Source organism: Pogona vitticeps, chromosome 4 (assembly GCF_051106095.1).
Source record: "Pogona vitticeps strain Pit_001003342236 chromosome 4, PviZW2.1, whole genome shotgun sequence".
Taxonomy (NCBI): domain Eukaryota; kingdom Metazoa; phylum Chordata; class Lepidosauria; order Squamata; family Agamidae; genus Pogona; species Pogona vitticeps.
The window spans coordinates 197,985,513-198,004,275 of record NC_135786.1 but is presented as its reverse complement, the minus strand read 5'-3'; the positions used below and the strand labels follow the sequence as shown (position 1 = coordinate 198,004,275).

Genomic DNA, 18,763 nt, shown 5'->3' with positions numbered 1-18,763 from the left:
TCAGAAATTAAGCTCTTAAGGAAACTTTGCGTCACAGTAAATCTCAGATTTATAGTGCTTGGCAGTTGTTCTGCAACAGTAGTAGCCTTGGGGTTTCTGGCACTAGCTTAGCATTGACAGCAGCTGATGTGGTTTCTTTTCGCTCTTTGACTCCTCTTTAATAAAAAGCATGCCCTATGGCTCATTGGTTTTGCCCCCTCTGGGCTGGTAGCAACTTCTTGAGGAATCAAGGAGCCAGAGTCGGCACTGAGCCAAGTAAATAGCACGCACTGTTGGCTCCTGACAGCATATTGCAATCAAATCTCCATAAGGCACAGTAAAGCAGTCAGATTCTATATGAAACTTGACAGATACAGCAAGCATGCTTTTTCAGAGACCATGATTATTGTCCAATATATATAGTACCTTGCTAAACAACATTTTTTAACTTCAGCTGAGCTGAAGTTAGTTGAAGGAGGAACAAACATGGCCATTCTAAACAAAGGCAGGGCAACTCTTTATGCTATATATACTATAATTTTGATCTTGTATCTAAACTACACAATAAAAGAAACACATCCTAAATGAGTGCTATGCTTTACTAATGTATTTTGCCTTAACACTTAAGTAATTTTCCTGCAGAGTTCACAAGACCTGAAGAATAATAGCACAGAATAAACAACGTTATAACCAACCTAATAACAGCCTTTTAATGCCACTGCCTCTTCAGGCTATACACTGAGAGAAAAGAACTCCTGTAGGACCATGGCAGAAGCCTGCAGCTTCAGACATTTCTGGATGAAACTGATTATGTAGATTCTTTTGAGTCTAGCTTTCAGCACAGTTTTGGGACAAAAACTGCCTTCAATGGTCCACTGAATGACACATGACACAAGATAGACAAAGATTCTATCCAGCCAATTTTCCTGGACATTTCACTGTGATGTGATACCATCAGCTATGACATCCTTCTGGACTAGTATATGGGGTGGGGATGAGTAGCACTATTTGCTTTGGTCAGTGGCCTGTGGAGTTCTCTAAGTTCCCATCTGTCCCTACTGCTATTCAACTATTTTCATCTGGCAGGCAGAGTCATTTAGGCTGTGGAGTCATCAGTATGCAGATGAAACCCAGCTCTACTTCTCCTTTTCACATGATCCTAGGGAGGAAGTGGAAATAATGAACCACTTTCTGACAGCTGTTAAGGGGCTTAGGTGAATAAGACATGCTGAAATGTAATCATGGCAAGGAAAAAAAAAACTTGGTTGGTGAAGTACCTGACTTCAGACTGCCTGACTTCAGGCATATGACCTACTTTGAATGAAATTGTACTTCCTGTGAAAAATCAGGTTCTTGGCTTGGGGTGCTTCTTATTCTTTTTTATTTATTTATTTATTTATTTATTTATTTTGCTTAATATGCAGGGAAGTCAACTGCAAAAAGTATTTCCCCCCAACTTTGACTAATATGCCAAGGAAACCAGTTGTATGATTCCGTGGAAGTCAGTTTTTGCCTTCTAATTAATAAAGTTAGGCTCAGTTTGAACCAATGATCTATAGATGAAAGACCATGTTCTGAGTATGTCATTTTCAATTAGGGAAGTTAATTATGAGACTTTAAAGAACTTGCCATACAGATCTGAATATATATTGATGTAACTTTCATGAATGAAAGAAGTGAAGGCTTGGTTGGTCTACACATCTGTTTATCTGAATCTAACTTCAGATCTCTCTCAGTAAGGAAAATGTGTACTATTATGAAATTTTATAGATAATTTGCCAATTTAACAATAAATCCTATTTACTTACAAGTAAATCCCAGAAATTCAAACAATATTCCCATGAAATTGTGCATAGGAATACTGTGAGGAGTTGGATGTGGTAATATTTAGGCAAGACATATTTCAGATAGTATTTGTTCTATCTTCCACAATAGATAGCTGATACATAGCAGACAAGCTACCTCTAAATCACTGTTTACACCACTAGTAGTAATTATTGACAGGTCAGAAATGAGAAATAGAAATGAATGGACAGTTCTCTTTGGAGGATTTGATATAGATTCATGGACAGTGACTGTCACTAATATACTCTGTTTCTACATGATACTAAACTAATGAACAGAGAAATGTAACTTACAAGATACAGTGGGGTCTCTACTTAAGAACTTAATCCGTATTGGAAGGCGGTTCTCAAGTTGAAAAGTTCTTATGTTGAATCTGCATTTCCCATAGGAATGCATTGAAAACCATTTAATCCGTATCTGCTCTTTTCCGTCCATAGAAACTACAGTGGAACCTCTACTTAAGAACTTAATCGGTTTTGGAATGGTGTTCTTAAGTTGAAACGTTCTTAAGTTGAAGCAAAATTTCCCATAGGAATGGACTGAAAACCAATTAATCCGTTCTGGCTGTTTTTTTTTTTTTTTTTTTGTTACGTAGAGGTGCGTTCGTACATTGAAGCATTAGTTCACATAGGAACTAATGCAAAGCTGGTTAATACGTACTCTACCACTAGGGGGAGAATTTTTTTTAACCTAAGATGACCTAAGGTTAAAAAAAGAGCAGGAAAGGTTTTTTTCCCTGTTCTTATCTTGGATTTCTGTTCTCAAGTAGCAGCAAAATTTGGCAAATGGAGCTGTTCTTAAGTTGGATTGTTCTTAAGTAGAGACGTTCTTAAGTAGAGACCCCACTGTATGACTTTAATGTATCAAACTTAGTGCAAAAAGTGATTTGGCCTAAGAGGTAAATATAATGTTTTTATGCTTTCATTTTCAGTGCATGTACTTCATATTTTACAAGTAGCACTCTAGTATTTGGAAAACTTACCTCATTATTAATGTCAAAGACCCCTTCTTGTATTTTCTCATAGATTTCCTTTGCTGTATTAATAAATGCCTGAAAAATAAATAAAAATGTTTCAGAAAACCTTGTATTATGAACATGCTAACAATGCTCCTAGAGGGCCTGCAGTCAATGTTCTCCACAACAGATCTATATTTTATTCCCCAGAAGACATTATCAGGTCAGTCCTCAAACCTAAGCACATGCATATGCACTTGAAGCTGGTCAATCTTTTTATAATGCTGTTAAGAATCCTTAAGGAGGTCAAAGAAGGCTTTAAATGTATTTCTGACTAGCCACCTAGATAATACCAGAGCTGGGCCACTTTCACCACTGGACAAAACAGTAGTCTGATTCAGCCCAAAGGCTGCCTTCCAGAGGTTTTATATTTCCATAAATAGGTAATACACTTTCTCTGTATTTGGTCTTTCGGGAAATATTCAGATATTGGAAGATGCTCTTTCTCAGTCCATCTTCTGCATGAAGTTCTTCACATACATTGAAAACCAATATTCTAATCAGGCAGATAATGAACATTTTGTTAGATCGGTATATTAAATTTCCCCCTCCCCCGCTCTGTCCAAATAAATGGTCTTAAAGGCAAGTACTTTTGCCTTAATTTGCTTTAAAATAATTTTTCACCCAAATATTCTGTCTACTAAGGTGGCACAAATGTCTTGACTTCAAAAGAAAATTAATTCTATTAAGTCCAAGTCTTCTAGAGCTTCAAAATGAATATAAAGCTCTTGACTGACCTCATAAAAGCCTTAGGCCGTAGGACCAAAATTTTTTCCAAGCAGCTAAACAGTGGACAGTATTGAGATTAGAATTAATCTAAAGTAGTATGTTATTGCCATTATTATAGAGTGAACCTGTGCACAAAGGTAGCTATGTAAATTTCATAAGTAAACATACCACACACACCCAATTCTCTACTCTGTTATGTCAGAGTGTAGGATTAATTTTTCAGTGCAGATGTCCCAGGCTTTATAAAGCTGCAAGTGCACATTCCCCTGCTTTTACAGAGACAACTATTGTTTCCTCTCACTCTGATACACTACATAACCTGGTGACGCGCCTAATAACTTATTCCACTCATGGACAGGGTTAGAGAAATGTGTGTTTCAATATTAAAAACGACTTTCTTCATTATATACTTTAGAAAGAAGGAAGGGGGGAAGACGTCCCTCTTCTACTTTTTAGATAGTTTAATATCGACAAGATAGCTTTATGAGGTCAAGAGTACAGTGATGCCCCGTATGACGACGATAATCCGTCCCATTGAAATAAATGTTTAGCGAAATTGTCGTCATGCGAAAACCCTTTCCCCATTGGAATGCATTGAAACCCGGTTTAATGCGTTCCAATGGGGAAAATACCTCATCGTCCAGCAAAGATCACCCATAGGGAAGCCATTTTGCGAGCACTGATCAGCTGTAAAAATGGCTGCCCTGCGAAGCATGGGTCCGGAAAACACAGGGCAGCCATTCTGCTAACCGAAAAAATCGTCGTCTTGTGAACAAACAGTTTGCAAAGCACGGACCTAATTGCCGCCTAGCGAAAATCCCCCATTGGAATGACTGTTTTGCGAATCGCTATAGCGATCGCAAAAAGTCATCATTATGTGGATTCGTCGTTTAGTGGGGTCGTTGTCTTGTGAGGTACTACTGTATTTGTAAATCTAGCCCAGGACCTTTACATCTGCTAGTATATAGTTATAAATAGCTATCAGGCTAGCAGGATCACAGATATCTGCTTTATATGAGATCAAACTACAGTATTTGTTCATCAACCTCAGTGTTGTCTCCTCTGACTTGGTCATCCTAAGTCACAGGTAGCAGTCTTTCACATCACACACTGTCTAATCCTTTGTAATACAGCAGAAGGTCTCAAGCCTACAGGAAAGTAACATACATATTTCTTCCCCTCTTCCCTTCTGCTGAGTCTCCCTCCATTACCACAGATATGAACAGAACTATGAAGTTCTTATTCCAAAGACACTCTCCTAGGAACTGGGCATTCAGTGCAAAATTATGATGCAATAGTTGTAGATATTAAATCTGGAAATCCAATATTGTTCAACTACAATCACAGAATGAACTTCCATATTTATTTTTAAGTTCCTCAATGTTCATGACACTCCATGTTCACTGGCAATCCTTTTTTACACATCACCTTTTCAGTTTTCAGAATATGATTTTATTAAATAGGTTTTTACTTCACAGTAAAAGTTTGCAAAGATGGAGAAGCTCTACACAGTCAGCAAAAACAAGACCTGGAGCTGACTGGCTCTCATTATCAGCTTCTTATAGCAAAACTCAAGCTTAAACTGAAGAAAGTAGGAGAAACCACTGGACTAGTCAGGTATAATCTAAACCAAATCCTTTACGAATACACAGTGGAAGTGAAGAACAGATTTAAGGAACTAGATTTGGTGGATAGAGTGCCTGAAGAACTATGGATGAAGGCTCATAACATTGTATTCGTGAAGGCTTTCACGGCCGGGCTCTAATGGTTGTTGTGGGTTTTTCAGGCTTCTTGGCCGTGTTCTGAAACTGGTTCTTCCTAACGTTTCGCCAGTCTCTGTGGCCGGCATCTTCAGAGGACAGCACAGTTTGCTGTCCTCTGAAGATGCCGGCCACAGAGACTGGCGAAACATTAAGAAGAACCACTTTCAGAACACGGCCAAGAAGCCCGAAAAACCCACAACAACCATTAGATCCCGGCCGTGAAAGCCTTCGCGAATACACTGAACGCCTCTACGGGGAGGAAACAGTCAGACAGACCCGGAGACTGGAAACACTCCGAAGCAAAAAGAGCACAGTTTGCTGTCCTCTGAAGATGCCGGCCAAAGAGACTGGCGAAACGTTAGGAAGAACCACTTTCAGAACACGGCCAAGAAGCCTGAAAAACCCACAACAACCATTAGCTAATAACATTGTACATGAGGCAGCAACAAAAACCATCCCAAAGAAAAGGAAATGCAAGAAAGCAAAGTTGCTGTTCAACGAGGCCTTACAAATAGCAGAGAAGGGAAACAAAATGCAAGGGAGATAGGGAAAGTTACAGAAAATTAAATGCTGATTTCCAAAGAATAGCAAGGAGAGACTGATTTATTTATTTATTTATTTGATTTATATCCCGCCCATCTGGTCTGGTCAACCACTCTGGGCAGCTTCCAATAAAGGTATATACAATAAAAACATCAGGATTTTACAAACAATCCATATCACATACAATAATAAAACAAATAATAAATAAAAAAAGAATAAAGAAAGAATTAAGTATTGACAGGAGGGAAGGCCTGAATGTACAACCATGTTTTTAGTTGACTCTTAAAAGTGCCCAGGGTAGGGGCCGCACGAATCACCAGAGGAAGGTTATTCCAGAGGCGAGGAGCCACCGCCGAGAACGCCCGATTTCATGTCCTTTCCTTCCTGGCCTCCCTCAACGTTAGGCTCCTCAGCCTCACCTCCTGACTCGTGCGGATGATCTGGATAGATCTAGGTGGGAGCAGGCATTCTGCCAAGTGTCGAGGTCCTAAACCATTTAGGGCCTTATAAGTAAACATTAACACTTTGAAGTCAATGCGGAAACGGATGGGCAGCCAGTGCAGCATGGCCAGAGTAGGTGAAATATGTTGGTATTTTTTCACTCCAGTAAGGAGTCTGGCTGCTGTATTCTGCACCACCTGAAGTTTCCACGTCAGCTTCAAACGGAACCCCACAGTCGCGCTCTACGTGGGCCTTCTTAAATGAACAGTGCAAAGAAATAAAGGAAAATAATAGAAAGGGGAAAACCAGAGATGTGTTCAAGAAAATTGGAGATATTAAAGGAACATTTTGTGCAAAGATGGATATGATAAAGGACAAAAACGGTAGGGACCTACATAAGCAGAAGACATCAAGAAGAGGTGGCAAGAATACACAGAGGAATTATACCAGAAAGATCTAGATGTCCCGAACAACCCAGATAGTGTGGTTGCTGACCTTGAGCCAGACATCCTGGAGAGTGAAGTCAAGTGGGCCTTAGCATGGCTAACAACAAGGCTAGTGGAGGGGATGGCATTCCAGTGAAACTATTTAAAATCTTAAAAGATGAGACTGTTAAGGTGCTACACTCAATATGCCAGCAAGTTTGGAAAACTCAGCAGTGGCCAGAGAATTGGAAAAAATCAGTCTACATTTCAGTCTCAAAGAACAGCAGTGCCAAAGAATGCTCCAATTACCATAAAATTGCACTCATTTCACACGTTAACAAGGTTATGCTCAAAATCCTACAAGGTAGGCTTCAGCATTGTGTGGACCGAGAACTCCCAGAAGTAGAAGCTGGATTTTGAAGGGACAGAGGAACTAGAGACCAAATTACTAACATGCACGGGATTCTGGAGAAAGCCAGAGTGTTCCAGAAAAACATCTGCTTCATTGACTACGCAAAAGCCTTTGACTTTGTGGGCCACAGCAAACTTTGGCAAGTTCTTAAAGAAATGGGACTGCCTGACCACCTTATCTATCTCCTGAGAAATCTATATGTTGGACAGGAAGCAACAGTTAGAACTAGATACGTAACAATTGATTGGTTCAAAATTGGGAAAGGAGTACGACAAGGCTGTGTATTGTCTCCCTGCTTATTTAACTTATATGCAGAACACATCATGTGAAAGGCCGGACTGGATGAATCCCAAGCCGGAACTAAGATTGCAGGAAGAAATATCAACAACCTCAGATATACAGAAGATACCACTCAGATGGCAGAAAGTGAGGAGGAATTAAAGAACCCCTTAAAGAGGGTGAAAGAGGTGAGTGCAAAAAATGGTCTGAAGCTCAACATACCTAGACAGCATCTTAAAAAGTAGAGACATCACCTTGCCTACAAAGGTCCGCATAGTCAAAGCTATGGTTTGGCTCTGGTCCATGGGATCACGAAGAGTCGGACATGACTTAGCGACTAAACAAGAACAACAACAAAAAGTTTGCAGCCTCAAAATCATAATAGTTGGTCCTTTATGAGGTCATCTATTCTCCCATTGGAGAAAATATTTTTTTTCAAAGTGAACGAAATGTTGGCTGTTTCGCTGCAGACAGATTTAAAACTACTACAACAAACCTGTCTGCAGTGAAACAGCCAACATTTTGTTCACTTTGAAAAAAATAATAATTCTCCAACAGGGGAATAGATGATCACATGAAAGACTAACCACTATGATTTTGAGGCCGCAAATATCCTCTCCCACCAAAATGTCTTAAAATATTTAAAGAAAAGCTTACATATGATTATAGTCACTTCCTGCATACAACCCAATTAGCATTTTATTTATAAAACAGTTCTATTCTTCATTTAACACTACAGAAAGAACAGTATAACGCTACTGTTATATCACATATGTTGAGTACTTTAGCACTGACAGCCAACATAGCAAATTGAGTTCTATTGCCATGCCTGTGCTTTGCAATCATACAAATGCTGATATCATCTACTCAAGCTTGCCATGTCTGGCCACAAATCTAATTCAAATATTAAAAAGTAAACAGGGTTCATGGAGGGGAACAAATCATACCTTTCCTAATTTCTACACTAGAAGCATTTGACTGCTGAACTTGCCACCAGAGCTTTGTTTCCTAATTAACAGGACTGATATGTTTTCACCTTTAAAGGCCTTACAGCTCCCTAGAGTAATCAATCTACTGCAGCTCAATTACTGCACCAAGTACATACCACAGCCAGTGAAGGAGACTTGAACAACTGCAGCCATGAGTAGAAAGATATGAATATGCATAAACTCTAAGTGGGTGAGTGAATCATCACAGAGGGTCATGAGAATTTGCAGCAAAATAATGAGAAGAATTAATCATTGCAGATTCACAAGGCACTTAGGAAGTGAGTACGTTTTTTGAACGTGCAATGGAGCTTAGAAATTGGCTTTCAGCCAACTTTGAATTGATCTGTATTCTTCAGAAATTGATGTTTTCAATGTAAAATAGAAATATATATTATTTTGGCTACTAATAATATACCCATTACTGCAATAGTATAATATGTCACAGTAACTGAAACTACAATCACAACATTGGAAATCCACATGGCACCAATCTCTTATAGGAACTACTGCATTTCTGATAAAAGAAATGGATTAAATTCTGTTATGATAATTTCACATAGATGCATCATTAACAAGTAGTATGTTAACATTAACAAGTAGTATGTTTGAACCCATCATCATCACATTGTTTCCTCAACTTTCCAATATAGATTTTGGGGCACAGAGGACTGAGAGATTTCCAGTGTGGTTACTGGATAAAGTGACGGACTAAGACTCAGGAAGTCTGGGTTCTAATTCCTGCTCAGCCATGGAAGTTCACTGGGGGTGTGGAACTTAAATATCTCACTTACCTTGAAAGCTATATTAGGTTCACTATAAATCAGTTTCAATTCGACAGCACACAAAGCATAAGACAAGGAGGGGACTTCTCTCCCATTTTCTGTCTGGATCCATAGCTGGGCAAAGGAGAATTCAGCAAATTTGATAACTACCACAAACAGAAGATGGAGGATTAGTCCCCCATGGAATCTTCTGTGTATCCCCAAATCTACATAACAGAGATGAGGGAACAGTTTGTGAGATGGTGATGATGGTTTCAAACAGAAGGAAGATCTATACAACTATGGTTTCCTACACCAATAGGAGAGTCAACACAAAGAATCTAACACAATGTATATAAGAACTGCACCCCTTTCACAAAAAGAGGAACAAGTTCCTGAATGTTTAGTGTCCTGGAATGATTATTATATTCATCTTTTACTTTATTTTTAAAAGTGACAAGCTCTTCTTTCATTATAGATATTACACATAATAACAAGGAACATCATTAATTTTAACTATCATTCTAATTGAAAAAACTTTTAAAAAATTAGTCACAAGCATAGGAAGTTGACCTAAATAATTGTTAGTAAGAATAGCTATCTTGTAGCTTACAATATTTTGTCTTTATGTGCCAGTTTTATACATTCACATCTTTCTTGTAGTCAAGATTCAGAATCAAGATGCCAATCTATCTTTACTCAGGTAACTCTGCAACTGAAGTACCTGAATCAGGATGCATAATATGGCAATGCTACTGACTCTAACATAAATCCTATCTAACTTTCAAAGGATAAGCAAAATTAGTGCTGCTGCTGCTGGTGGTGGTAAATAATTGTTCAGTACTTATTAGGATATTAGAATACGTAACACCACCCAAAAATCATTTTTTTTAAATCAGAATGTATGCAATTTAGTCAACAGATCTCAAAAATAAAATATTTAACTGTCATCTACACAATAACAAACTTTCCCTTTATCACTGAAACATTCAGTTTTGCTAATTTTCTTGTCACGTAAATGCTGCCACCTGGTGGTTACAATTTGTACTTACTAATTCAGACTTGCACTGATCAATATTTGTAATGTTAGAAAACAACTGACACCAGGGAGTGGTGCAAGACATTTAGAGAAAGGCAGGAATATCCAAGACATCTTCCTCTTAAGCATCAGTATCCCATTCTTTAACTAGAAGTGGTATGTTATCCACAAGAAACATAAAAGAATTTCCGGGCACAGTAGCTTCTCTCTTCTCCTTTCCTGGCTGTACTTTGACTGGCTTTAGAAAAGAAACCTGAAAGAATCTATGCAAGTTCTCAGACAACAATAGTATTTGGTTAGTGACTTGACCTACAGATTGTAAAACACACAATAGCAGGCTATATACAGTGTTTAACCTGTTCATTTCAAATGATGGTTTACTGGTGGCTGGTAAGTTTTTAGTCTACCATCATCATCACCCCCCCAACAATAATAGTCTGCCCATACCTAGTTTTTTCAAATTGAGAAACGCTGTACAGAATCTTATTAGTGTTTCCATAAGGTTTGAGTAACTTGCTGCAGCTAATTGTAACTAATTTATGAGGTGCCAGGGTGTGTCTCAGTCATGTACCTGATCACAAATCCGATTGTGCAATCAAAATATATCCCGGCATCTCATCAGTTAGCCGCCATTAGCTATGGAAAGTTATGCAACTCCTACATAAACACCAACAGGATTCTGGACAACTTTCTAAATCATACATACACAAGGTTTAACATGTTCTGATGTCAGAATTCTAGAACAATAATTTATTGACTAATGTATAGTGGTGCCTCGCTTGACTACGTTAATCCATTCCAGTGAATTCGCTGTAGAGCGAAATCGTTGTCAAGCAGGGAAAAAACCAATTGAAACATATTGAAAACCGCTCAATGAGTTCCAATGGGCTAAATACCTAATCGTCCAGCAAAGATCCTCCATAGGGCAGCCATTTTCCGGTGCCTGTTAAGCGAAAAATCTGTTCTAATCACAGAGGGGAGCCATTTTCCACAGCAGGGGGCCATTTTGAAACCTGACGATCAGCTGTTTTTAGATTGTTGTAATGCGAAGAATTGGTTCCCGAAGCAGGGAACCGATCATCAAACGAAAACCGCCTATTGAAACCGTTTTGCAATCGCAAAAACCTCATCGTCAAGCGGATTCGTCGTTTAATGAGGTAATCATTAAGCGAGGCACCACTGTATATTTATAGGCAGAATCTCTGCGTGAACTTAGTCATATCTAGAGCAGTCTGCAGGCAGTGAGAAAGAACTTGAGATTTAAGAACAAGAATGAAATTACAATCATTTTGACAAAGCTATTCAAGATAGATGGCAGGACAAAGGCCAAAAGAAAAGCAGTCTAAACAAGATGAACATAAATATTTTAGTAGTGGATGCGTTTAACAAAGCAATTTATTTACATGTTTATTTCATTTCTACCCTACCTTTCTCCCTGCAGTTGGAAGGGACTCAAAGTGGGTTACAAAGAGAGAAAATCACAAATATATCATAACAATAAAAAAGTCACATTATTAAAAATAATTAAACATATTCATCATTAAAAGCATTAGCTAAAATAATCAGAAAATAAGTTAAAATAATATTCTCCCCTTAAAATCTGTTTCTCAGCAACAGTTTGCATATTATAAGCCTGCCCGAAAAAGAAGGTATTTGTCTGCTGGTGGAAGGACAGAAGACAGGGGGTCACCAAACTCCCTCAAAACAGCCACCAAAAAGGATCTCTCTCACTTCTGCACCCAAGCATGCATGTGAGGGTGGATTTTTTTTGTTTTCCATGAATCCAACTCTAGTCAGGAGTCTATTTGCATCATCCTGGTCTTGCTGAGATTTCCAAACTTCCCAAAGGTAGCCCCATTAAGACTATGTTATTGTAATCTAAGTGCTATGTAACTAAGGCATGTGTCACCATGGTCAGACCAGATTTCTCAAGGAATGGGCATAGCTGGCACAGTCATTTTAATTGTGCAAACCCTAGCCACTGCTGAGACCTGGGCATCCAGCTCAAGGATGAATCCAAGAGCATGCCAATCTTGCAAACCTGAATTTTCATGGAAGTGTAACTCCACTGAATGCAAATTGAATCCTTATTCTCTGATCTGTCTTTCAACTAACCATGAGCACCTTTGCCTTTCTAGGACTAATTTTCAGTTTGTTTGCCCTCATCCAGTCCATTAGTGACACCAGACTGGTTTAAGACTGAAACAGCTTCCCTGGAATTGGATGGGAAGGAGAAAGCTGGATGTCATAATCACGCCAAAGGCACCAAACCCCCAAACTCTGGACCACCTCTCCCAATAATTTCATGAATATGTTAAACAGCATAGGGGACAGGACAGGACTCTGAGGGTTCCCACAGGCCAATGGCCAGGGTGCCAAACAAGAGTCTCCCAGCACCACCCTCTGAGCTCACCCCACTCCCCAAAGGACTGGAGCCACACAATGCCTCTAGGTCCCACCCTACAGATATAACCAAGAAAGATACCATGGCTGATGGTACTGAAAGTTGCTAAGAACAAACAAAACCAAAAGGGACACATTGCCTCTTAATTCCAAACACAGATCATCCATCAAAGTGACCAAAACAGTCTTGGTCCCATCACCAGACCTGAAGCAATACTGAAATTTATATAATCTATAGCAGTGGTCCCCAACGTTTCTGGGATCACGGACCATTTCGGGGGTGCAGGCTTGGTGCACGGACTGGCTGGGGGGTGGGGGCCTTCTTATCCAGGCTCGCCATCCTGGCATTGGCAGGAGGGGAAAAGGTGCACCCTCACTATCGGTCCCCCACCCCAAGGGCCGCTTCTCCCCCGCCCTGTCTTCGCCTACCCTGTTATTTAAGGTGCCATTTTGATAGAACTGGCGAAGGAAAGGGGGAGGGAGAGGGGCAGGGAAAACCACCATGGCTTTCAAAGGCGGCCTCACAGCTCGAGCGGTGTAACACTGTACCCTTTCTGTCGTGCAACCGTGGAAATGCGGCCAAGAGGTTCCGCTTATTGATGAATAAGCGCCGTCATAAAACACGGGACGGGGTGGGATGAGAGAGAGTGCTTCTGCATCCACTACGGCAGGCCATCAAGATTGTTATATATACATATATATTTAAAAATACATCCCCACCCACCCCTAGCTCTGCAGCGTAAAGAACACCCCTTGCACCTCACGAGCAAGCATTTGTTTCAGGGAGGGACAGAGGAGTAGGAAGACCCACCCCCATTAATATGTCATCCTTCTCCTACATATGCATGACGGTGGGAAGAACCTATTGTGCCCAAACCTCTGGGTGCTTCTGGTGAAACAGCCTCTCGCCCTTTTATTTACAGCCTCCCTCCTCTGTCCACAAAAAGCCCCCTAGCCCCACCTCTCAGAAGATATGCCCTCCCTTGCAAGACAGCCAAGCTGAGACTCTCAGTGGGTAGGGGGGTTCCGTCTGCCCGCCGTTCGCCCACCGGTTGGTTCCTCCTCCTCCTCCCCTTCCCTGCAGGGCGAAGCCCGAGGTTCCCAAGAGAGGGGAAGGTGTCCAAGTAGCAGCTCCATGCCTCAGGCAGGGAGAGGAGGGAGCACAAAGCCAGTGGTGGCAGCTCTGGCAGGCAACAAGATCTGATCAGACACACCACCTGCCCCTCAAGGCTTGGCACAGTAATAACAATAGGGTGGCCAGTACAGCATGTCACCCCCTTTTTATATCACGTACCATGATGCTTCTCCGCCTCCTTGCCCTTACAATGGCACAAGCTATCACGTGGCATGATGGGAGATGCAGTCGCGTCTCTGGGGGTGGGGTCACGCTAGTCTACTGTAAAGGCTTCAGTTGACCTACTTCCTTGTTCTGTGACATGCCAGCCGCGAGCGCGACATGACCCCGCATGTGCATCGGGGGTGGGGGGTGGGGTGGAGATCTGTATCGGCGGCCCGGTTCTGGCAAGCCCACGGACCGGCACCGGGCCGTGGACCGGAGGTTGATGACCCCTGATCTATAGCATCTAGAAACACCTAGAGCTGTAATGTCACTGCAAGCTACAGAACCTTGTCCAGGAATGGAATATGTGAGATTGTTTATTTCTAGTGCACAGTTCAGATTTACAAACACTGGAAACCATAGAGAAGAATGCAGGAAATAATGAAGTGATACAGAATTGAAAAGGGAAAGCTACACAGTGAAAGGAAAGACAAATGAAGACAGGCCTAGATGCATGAGGAGGTTTGTGGTAAAAGATCATAGAAAGGGCCAAGAAATGGAAAAATGAATTATAGAAAGCTGTCACCTTTCCAACGCAGACTTTTGTTTATAAAGAAGAGAGAGACAATAAACTGATACTTTAATATCTTTCTTCTCCACTGAGTCTTCAGTCTCCTATCTTGCAAATAACTCTGCCACAGGCACAATGGTTTCCATAGCTGGCTATGTTTTTGAATGTTTTGCTTCCTCCCTGATCCCCTAAATTTTGTACCATCTATGCCTGAAAAAGAGTTATGGAGGACTTGAAAGCTTGCCATAAGAGATGAGGAATCAAAGCACATGGAGGATTGTGGATGAAGAGAAGAGAAAAATTGAAACAGCATTATAGATGGTGAAATAGAAAGGTCACACATATAAAAGCAAAAGAAGTGGCAGCAAAATAACACAACAAAGAAATGAGAATGAACAAAATAAGAGTGGAAGAGGAAACCAATGGCATGTGCTCTTTCATGTTTTGAATTGCAAATCCCAGCATTCTCCAATAGTTTCTCACACAGAATTCTGGAACAAACACCGCACAAACACAAATTTGCGGGATCTAGCTTTTGCCCCCCTAGAAAAGGTCTTTTGGTTATTTGCCTCCATAATTGTTTCATTTCATTTCATTCAGCCCTTCTTGCTGTATTGTTTCCTGTGAGTAGTAGTTTTTCAGGAGGTGAGCTCTATAGAGCCTAATGGGCAGTGAGATAATGATCACCAGCATCCACTCTGTCCAGGAGGACCTGCCCCCTGATTGGGCATGAGATGGAAGGGGTAGTTGACTAATGGTATGCCAAGGACATTGGAAGTCGTAGTCTCACTGTCCATCAGAGACGCTAGAGGGAGCACCCAAAGAGGGGGCAAAATCTAGACATCAGCAGATTTGTTTTTCAGGTCTGTGACTGCACAATAAAGACTGAATTACATTTATGGGATGCAGCACATGGTGAGATATACTAAACTTAAAATCAACCAATCAACAGAAGAGAGTAACAGTTAAAACGTAACAATGCATTTATTTATAGAACACATCAAGAATGAGTAGTCATCCAGCAAAAATAATAATGGTTCTATCTAATAATTTAACAACTTTCACACCCCTCTTTAACATCTACTCCCACCATATGCATTTTACTTATCCAAGCAGTTCCCCCACAGCCCACCCACCTGACTGCACCTGCTAGTATTCTTACTAGCTTTATTATTTTGCAGTTCAGTCTAAAAACACAAGAGCTAGAAAGACAAAGTAAATACACATACTGCTGCCCCACACCCAACACCATTACATTTTCAGGGAGATAATGACAAAGGGCTGCAAAAAGACTTTTAAGTGCATTCCACTCCATGTACCTACTATGTCTACATAATTTCAAACCATGAAAAGACAGAATGTGTTGACAACTTCACAGACTTGACCCCTACTGATCACACACACACATTCTTTAGAGCCATCTACTCACTCCATAGAAGTACAAGCTGGATTAGAGGCAGGGGAACTAGAGACCAAATTGCTAACATGCACTGGATTATGGAGAAAGCCAGAGAGTTCCAGAAAGCATCTACTTCTGCTTCACTGACTTCTTTGACTGTGTGGACCACAGCAAACTTTGGCAAGTTCTTAAAGAAATGGGAATGCCTGACCACCTTATCCATCTCCTGAGAAATCTATATGTGGGACAGGAAGCAACATTTAGAACTGGATATGCAACAACTGATTGGTTCAAAATTGGGAAAGGAGTACGACAAGGCTGTATATTGTCTCCCTGCTTATTTAACTTATATGCAGAATACATCATGCGAAAGGCCGGACTGGAGGAATCCCAAACCGGAATTAAGATTGCCGGAAGAAATATCAACAACCTCCGATATGCAGATGATAGCACTCTGATGGCAGAAAGTGAGGAAGAATTAAGGAACCTTGTAATGAGGATGAAAGAGGAGAGTGCCAAAAACGGTCTGAAGCTCAACATAAAAAAAAAAAAACCAAACCAAAAAAAACAAGATCATGGCCACTGGTTCCATCAACTCCTGGCAAATAGAAGGGGAAGATATGGAGGCGGTGACAGATTTTACCTCTTGGGGGGACAGCAGTCAATAAATTAAGATGCCTGCTTCTTGGGAGGAAAGCAATGACAAACCTAGACAGCATCTTAAAAAGCAGAGACATCACCTTGCCAACAAAGGTCCGCATAGTCAGAGCTATGGTTTTTCCTGTCGTGATGTATGGAAGTGAGAGCTGGACCATAAAGAAGGCTGACCACCAAAGAATGAATGCTTTGAATTGTGGTGCTGGAGGAGACTTTTGAGAATCCCCTGGACTGCAAGGAGAACAAACCTATCCATTCTGAAGGAAATCAACCCTGAGTGCTCTCTGCAAGGACAGATCCTGAAGCTGAGGCTCCAATACTTTTGCCATCTCATGAGAAGAGAAGACTCCCTGGAAAAGACCCTGATGTTGGGAAAATGTGCAGGCAAGGTGAGAAGGGGATGACAAAGGATGAGATGTTTATCATTGTATTCTGGTCTTTGCTAGCAATCATTCTACCACTCCCTTTTCTGTTACAAGGAGAAAGAAGCTTCAGGGAAAAGTATTCTAAATTTTATTTCATTTTGGCATCTAATTAAGATAAAATTAATTATTAACATTATAAATTTGGCCCCTGGCTGTTCCCTGGACAGAAGCCTGCTCTCCCACCCATTTGAGTCTGACATTCCTTATTCAATATCTCTCCCCTGGAAGCAGCTTCTGGTGTGAGCTATGACTGCCATCATTATCTCTAGTTGCTCTTTTCTGGGCTCATTTATAATTTAAACCTGTAGCATTTCTTCCATTTCCTCTGGGAAAGTGATCTAAGGTAACCACCTTCAGTCTGTATCATAAGCATCTGTACTGACATTATTAAAAAAATTAAAACTCTTTCTTACTAAATATATCAGGACATTTTGCTGCTCTACTCAGATATCCTTCCACAGCCCTATCACTATATTCTAGCTACAAAATCAAACTGAAGGAACTCTAAAAACCAGAACGTATACTGAATTGAGATAATTTCTCACAGATCTACAAACCTTTTGGTCCTGAAAGTCTTTTCTAGACAACTATCAACTTTTTGTCTCAATTCAGTTAAAAGAATAATGAAGAATATGTCTGTGAGGGTTAAGGAAAATTGTTACAAAGTAATATGGAGATGGTAAATGCCAATGAAACTGAACATAATGAATAAAAAAGTATCATCGTCATTTTGGAGATGTAAAAAAGAAAAGGGAACATATTTACATATGTGATGGACATGTGAAACAAGGCAGAAGGATTGGACAATGAATTTCAAAGAGATAAAGGAAATGATAGGTATCCAATGATAGCTCTGTTAAACATGTCTGGAGATATTCAATTGGAATAGGAAAAAAAATTAATTACTATTACATTAACAATGGGAAGACTGATATTTGCAAAGAGCTGGAAAAATAATAGTTTATTTTGAAGGATTGGGAGAAAGAAATGTGGAGTATGACTATTAATGATAAATTAATGTGTGAATTAAAAGTTAGAAAAGGATTATTGAAAACGATTTTTTGAAAGGAGATACGGAATGCTTTGTTAACACACATATTTGGTAAAAGACAAGGTTTCACCATACCCAAGAATCATTATACAGTGGTGCCTCGATTAACGGGTGCCCCGTTTAACGACGAATCCGCATAGCGATGGCTTTTTTGTGATCGCATTGCGATGTTTTCTATGGGGAAAACATCGGCATTTAGCCACAGCTGAGCGGCGGGAGCTTCCCCTTCAGAAGCTCCCACCGCTCAGCTGGGCGGGAACCTCCGCTGGGAGGAGGGCTGCCGGAACACCCGGGCCTTGCCCTGCCTCCCGGGTCCCCCCGACCCACCCCTCACCCCTGTCTCCGCCGCCGCCGGGCTTTGGAAGCGGCTTCCGAAACCCAGCGGCGGTGGCGGAGATGAGGGTGAGGGGTGGGTCGGGCAGAGCCGGGAGGAGGGCAAGGGTCGGGTGTTCCTGGCCGCCCTCCTCCCAACCCCTCACCCCCTTCTCCACCACTGGGCTTTGGAAGCGGCTCCCGAAACCCAGCGGCGGCAGCAGAGATGAGGGTGAGGGGTGGGTCAGGGAGAGCCAGGAGGAGGGCAAGGCTCGGGAATCCGAGCATGGCTGGGAAACTCGGCGCGGGGCGGCTCCAAGCAGCGGTGGCAGGGTGGGTGGGTGGTCCGAATGGCTTCCAGTGCTTCGCCTGGAAGCCATCCGGACCCCCCCTACCCTGCCCCTGCCGCCACTGAGAGCCTTCCGAGCTCTCAAAGGGCTTTCTCC

The 18,763-nt window shown here is 41.2% G+C and overlaps 1 protein-coding gene across 1 annotated transcript in view; it reads right to left on the bottom strand.

The window, feature by feature from the left end:
• Positions 1 to 18,763, bottom strand: part of RAB2A (RAB2A, member RAS oncogene family) — a 71,952-nt gene that overhangs the window by 2,346 nt on the left and 50,843 nt on the right. The window contains exon 7 of the mRNA XM_020811545.3: positions 2,807 to 2,875. Within this exon, the coding sequence (XP_020667204.1) occupies positions 2,807 to 2,875 (69 nt within the window). The remainder of the gene's footprint in view (positions 1 to 2,806; positions 2,876 to 18,763) is intronic.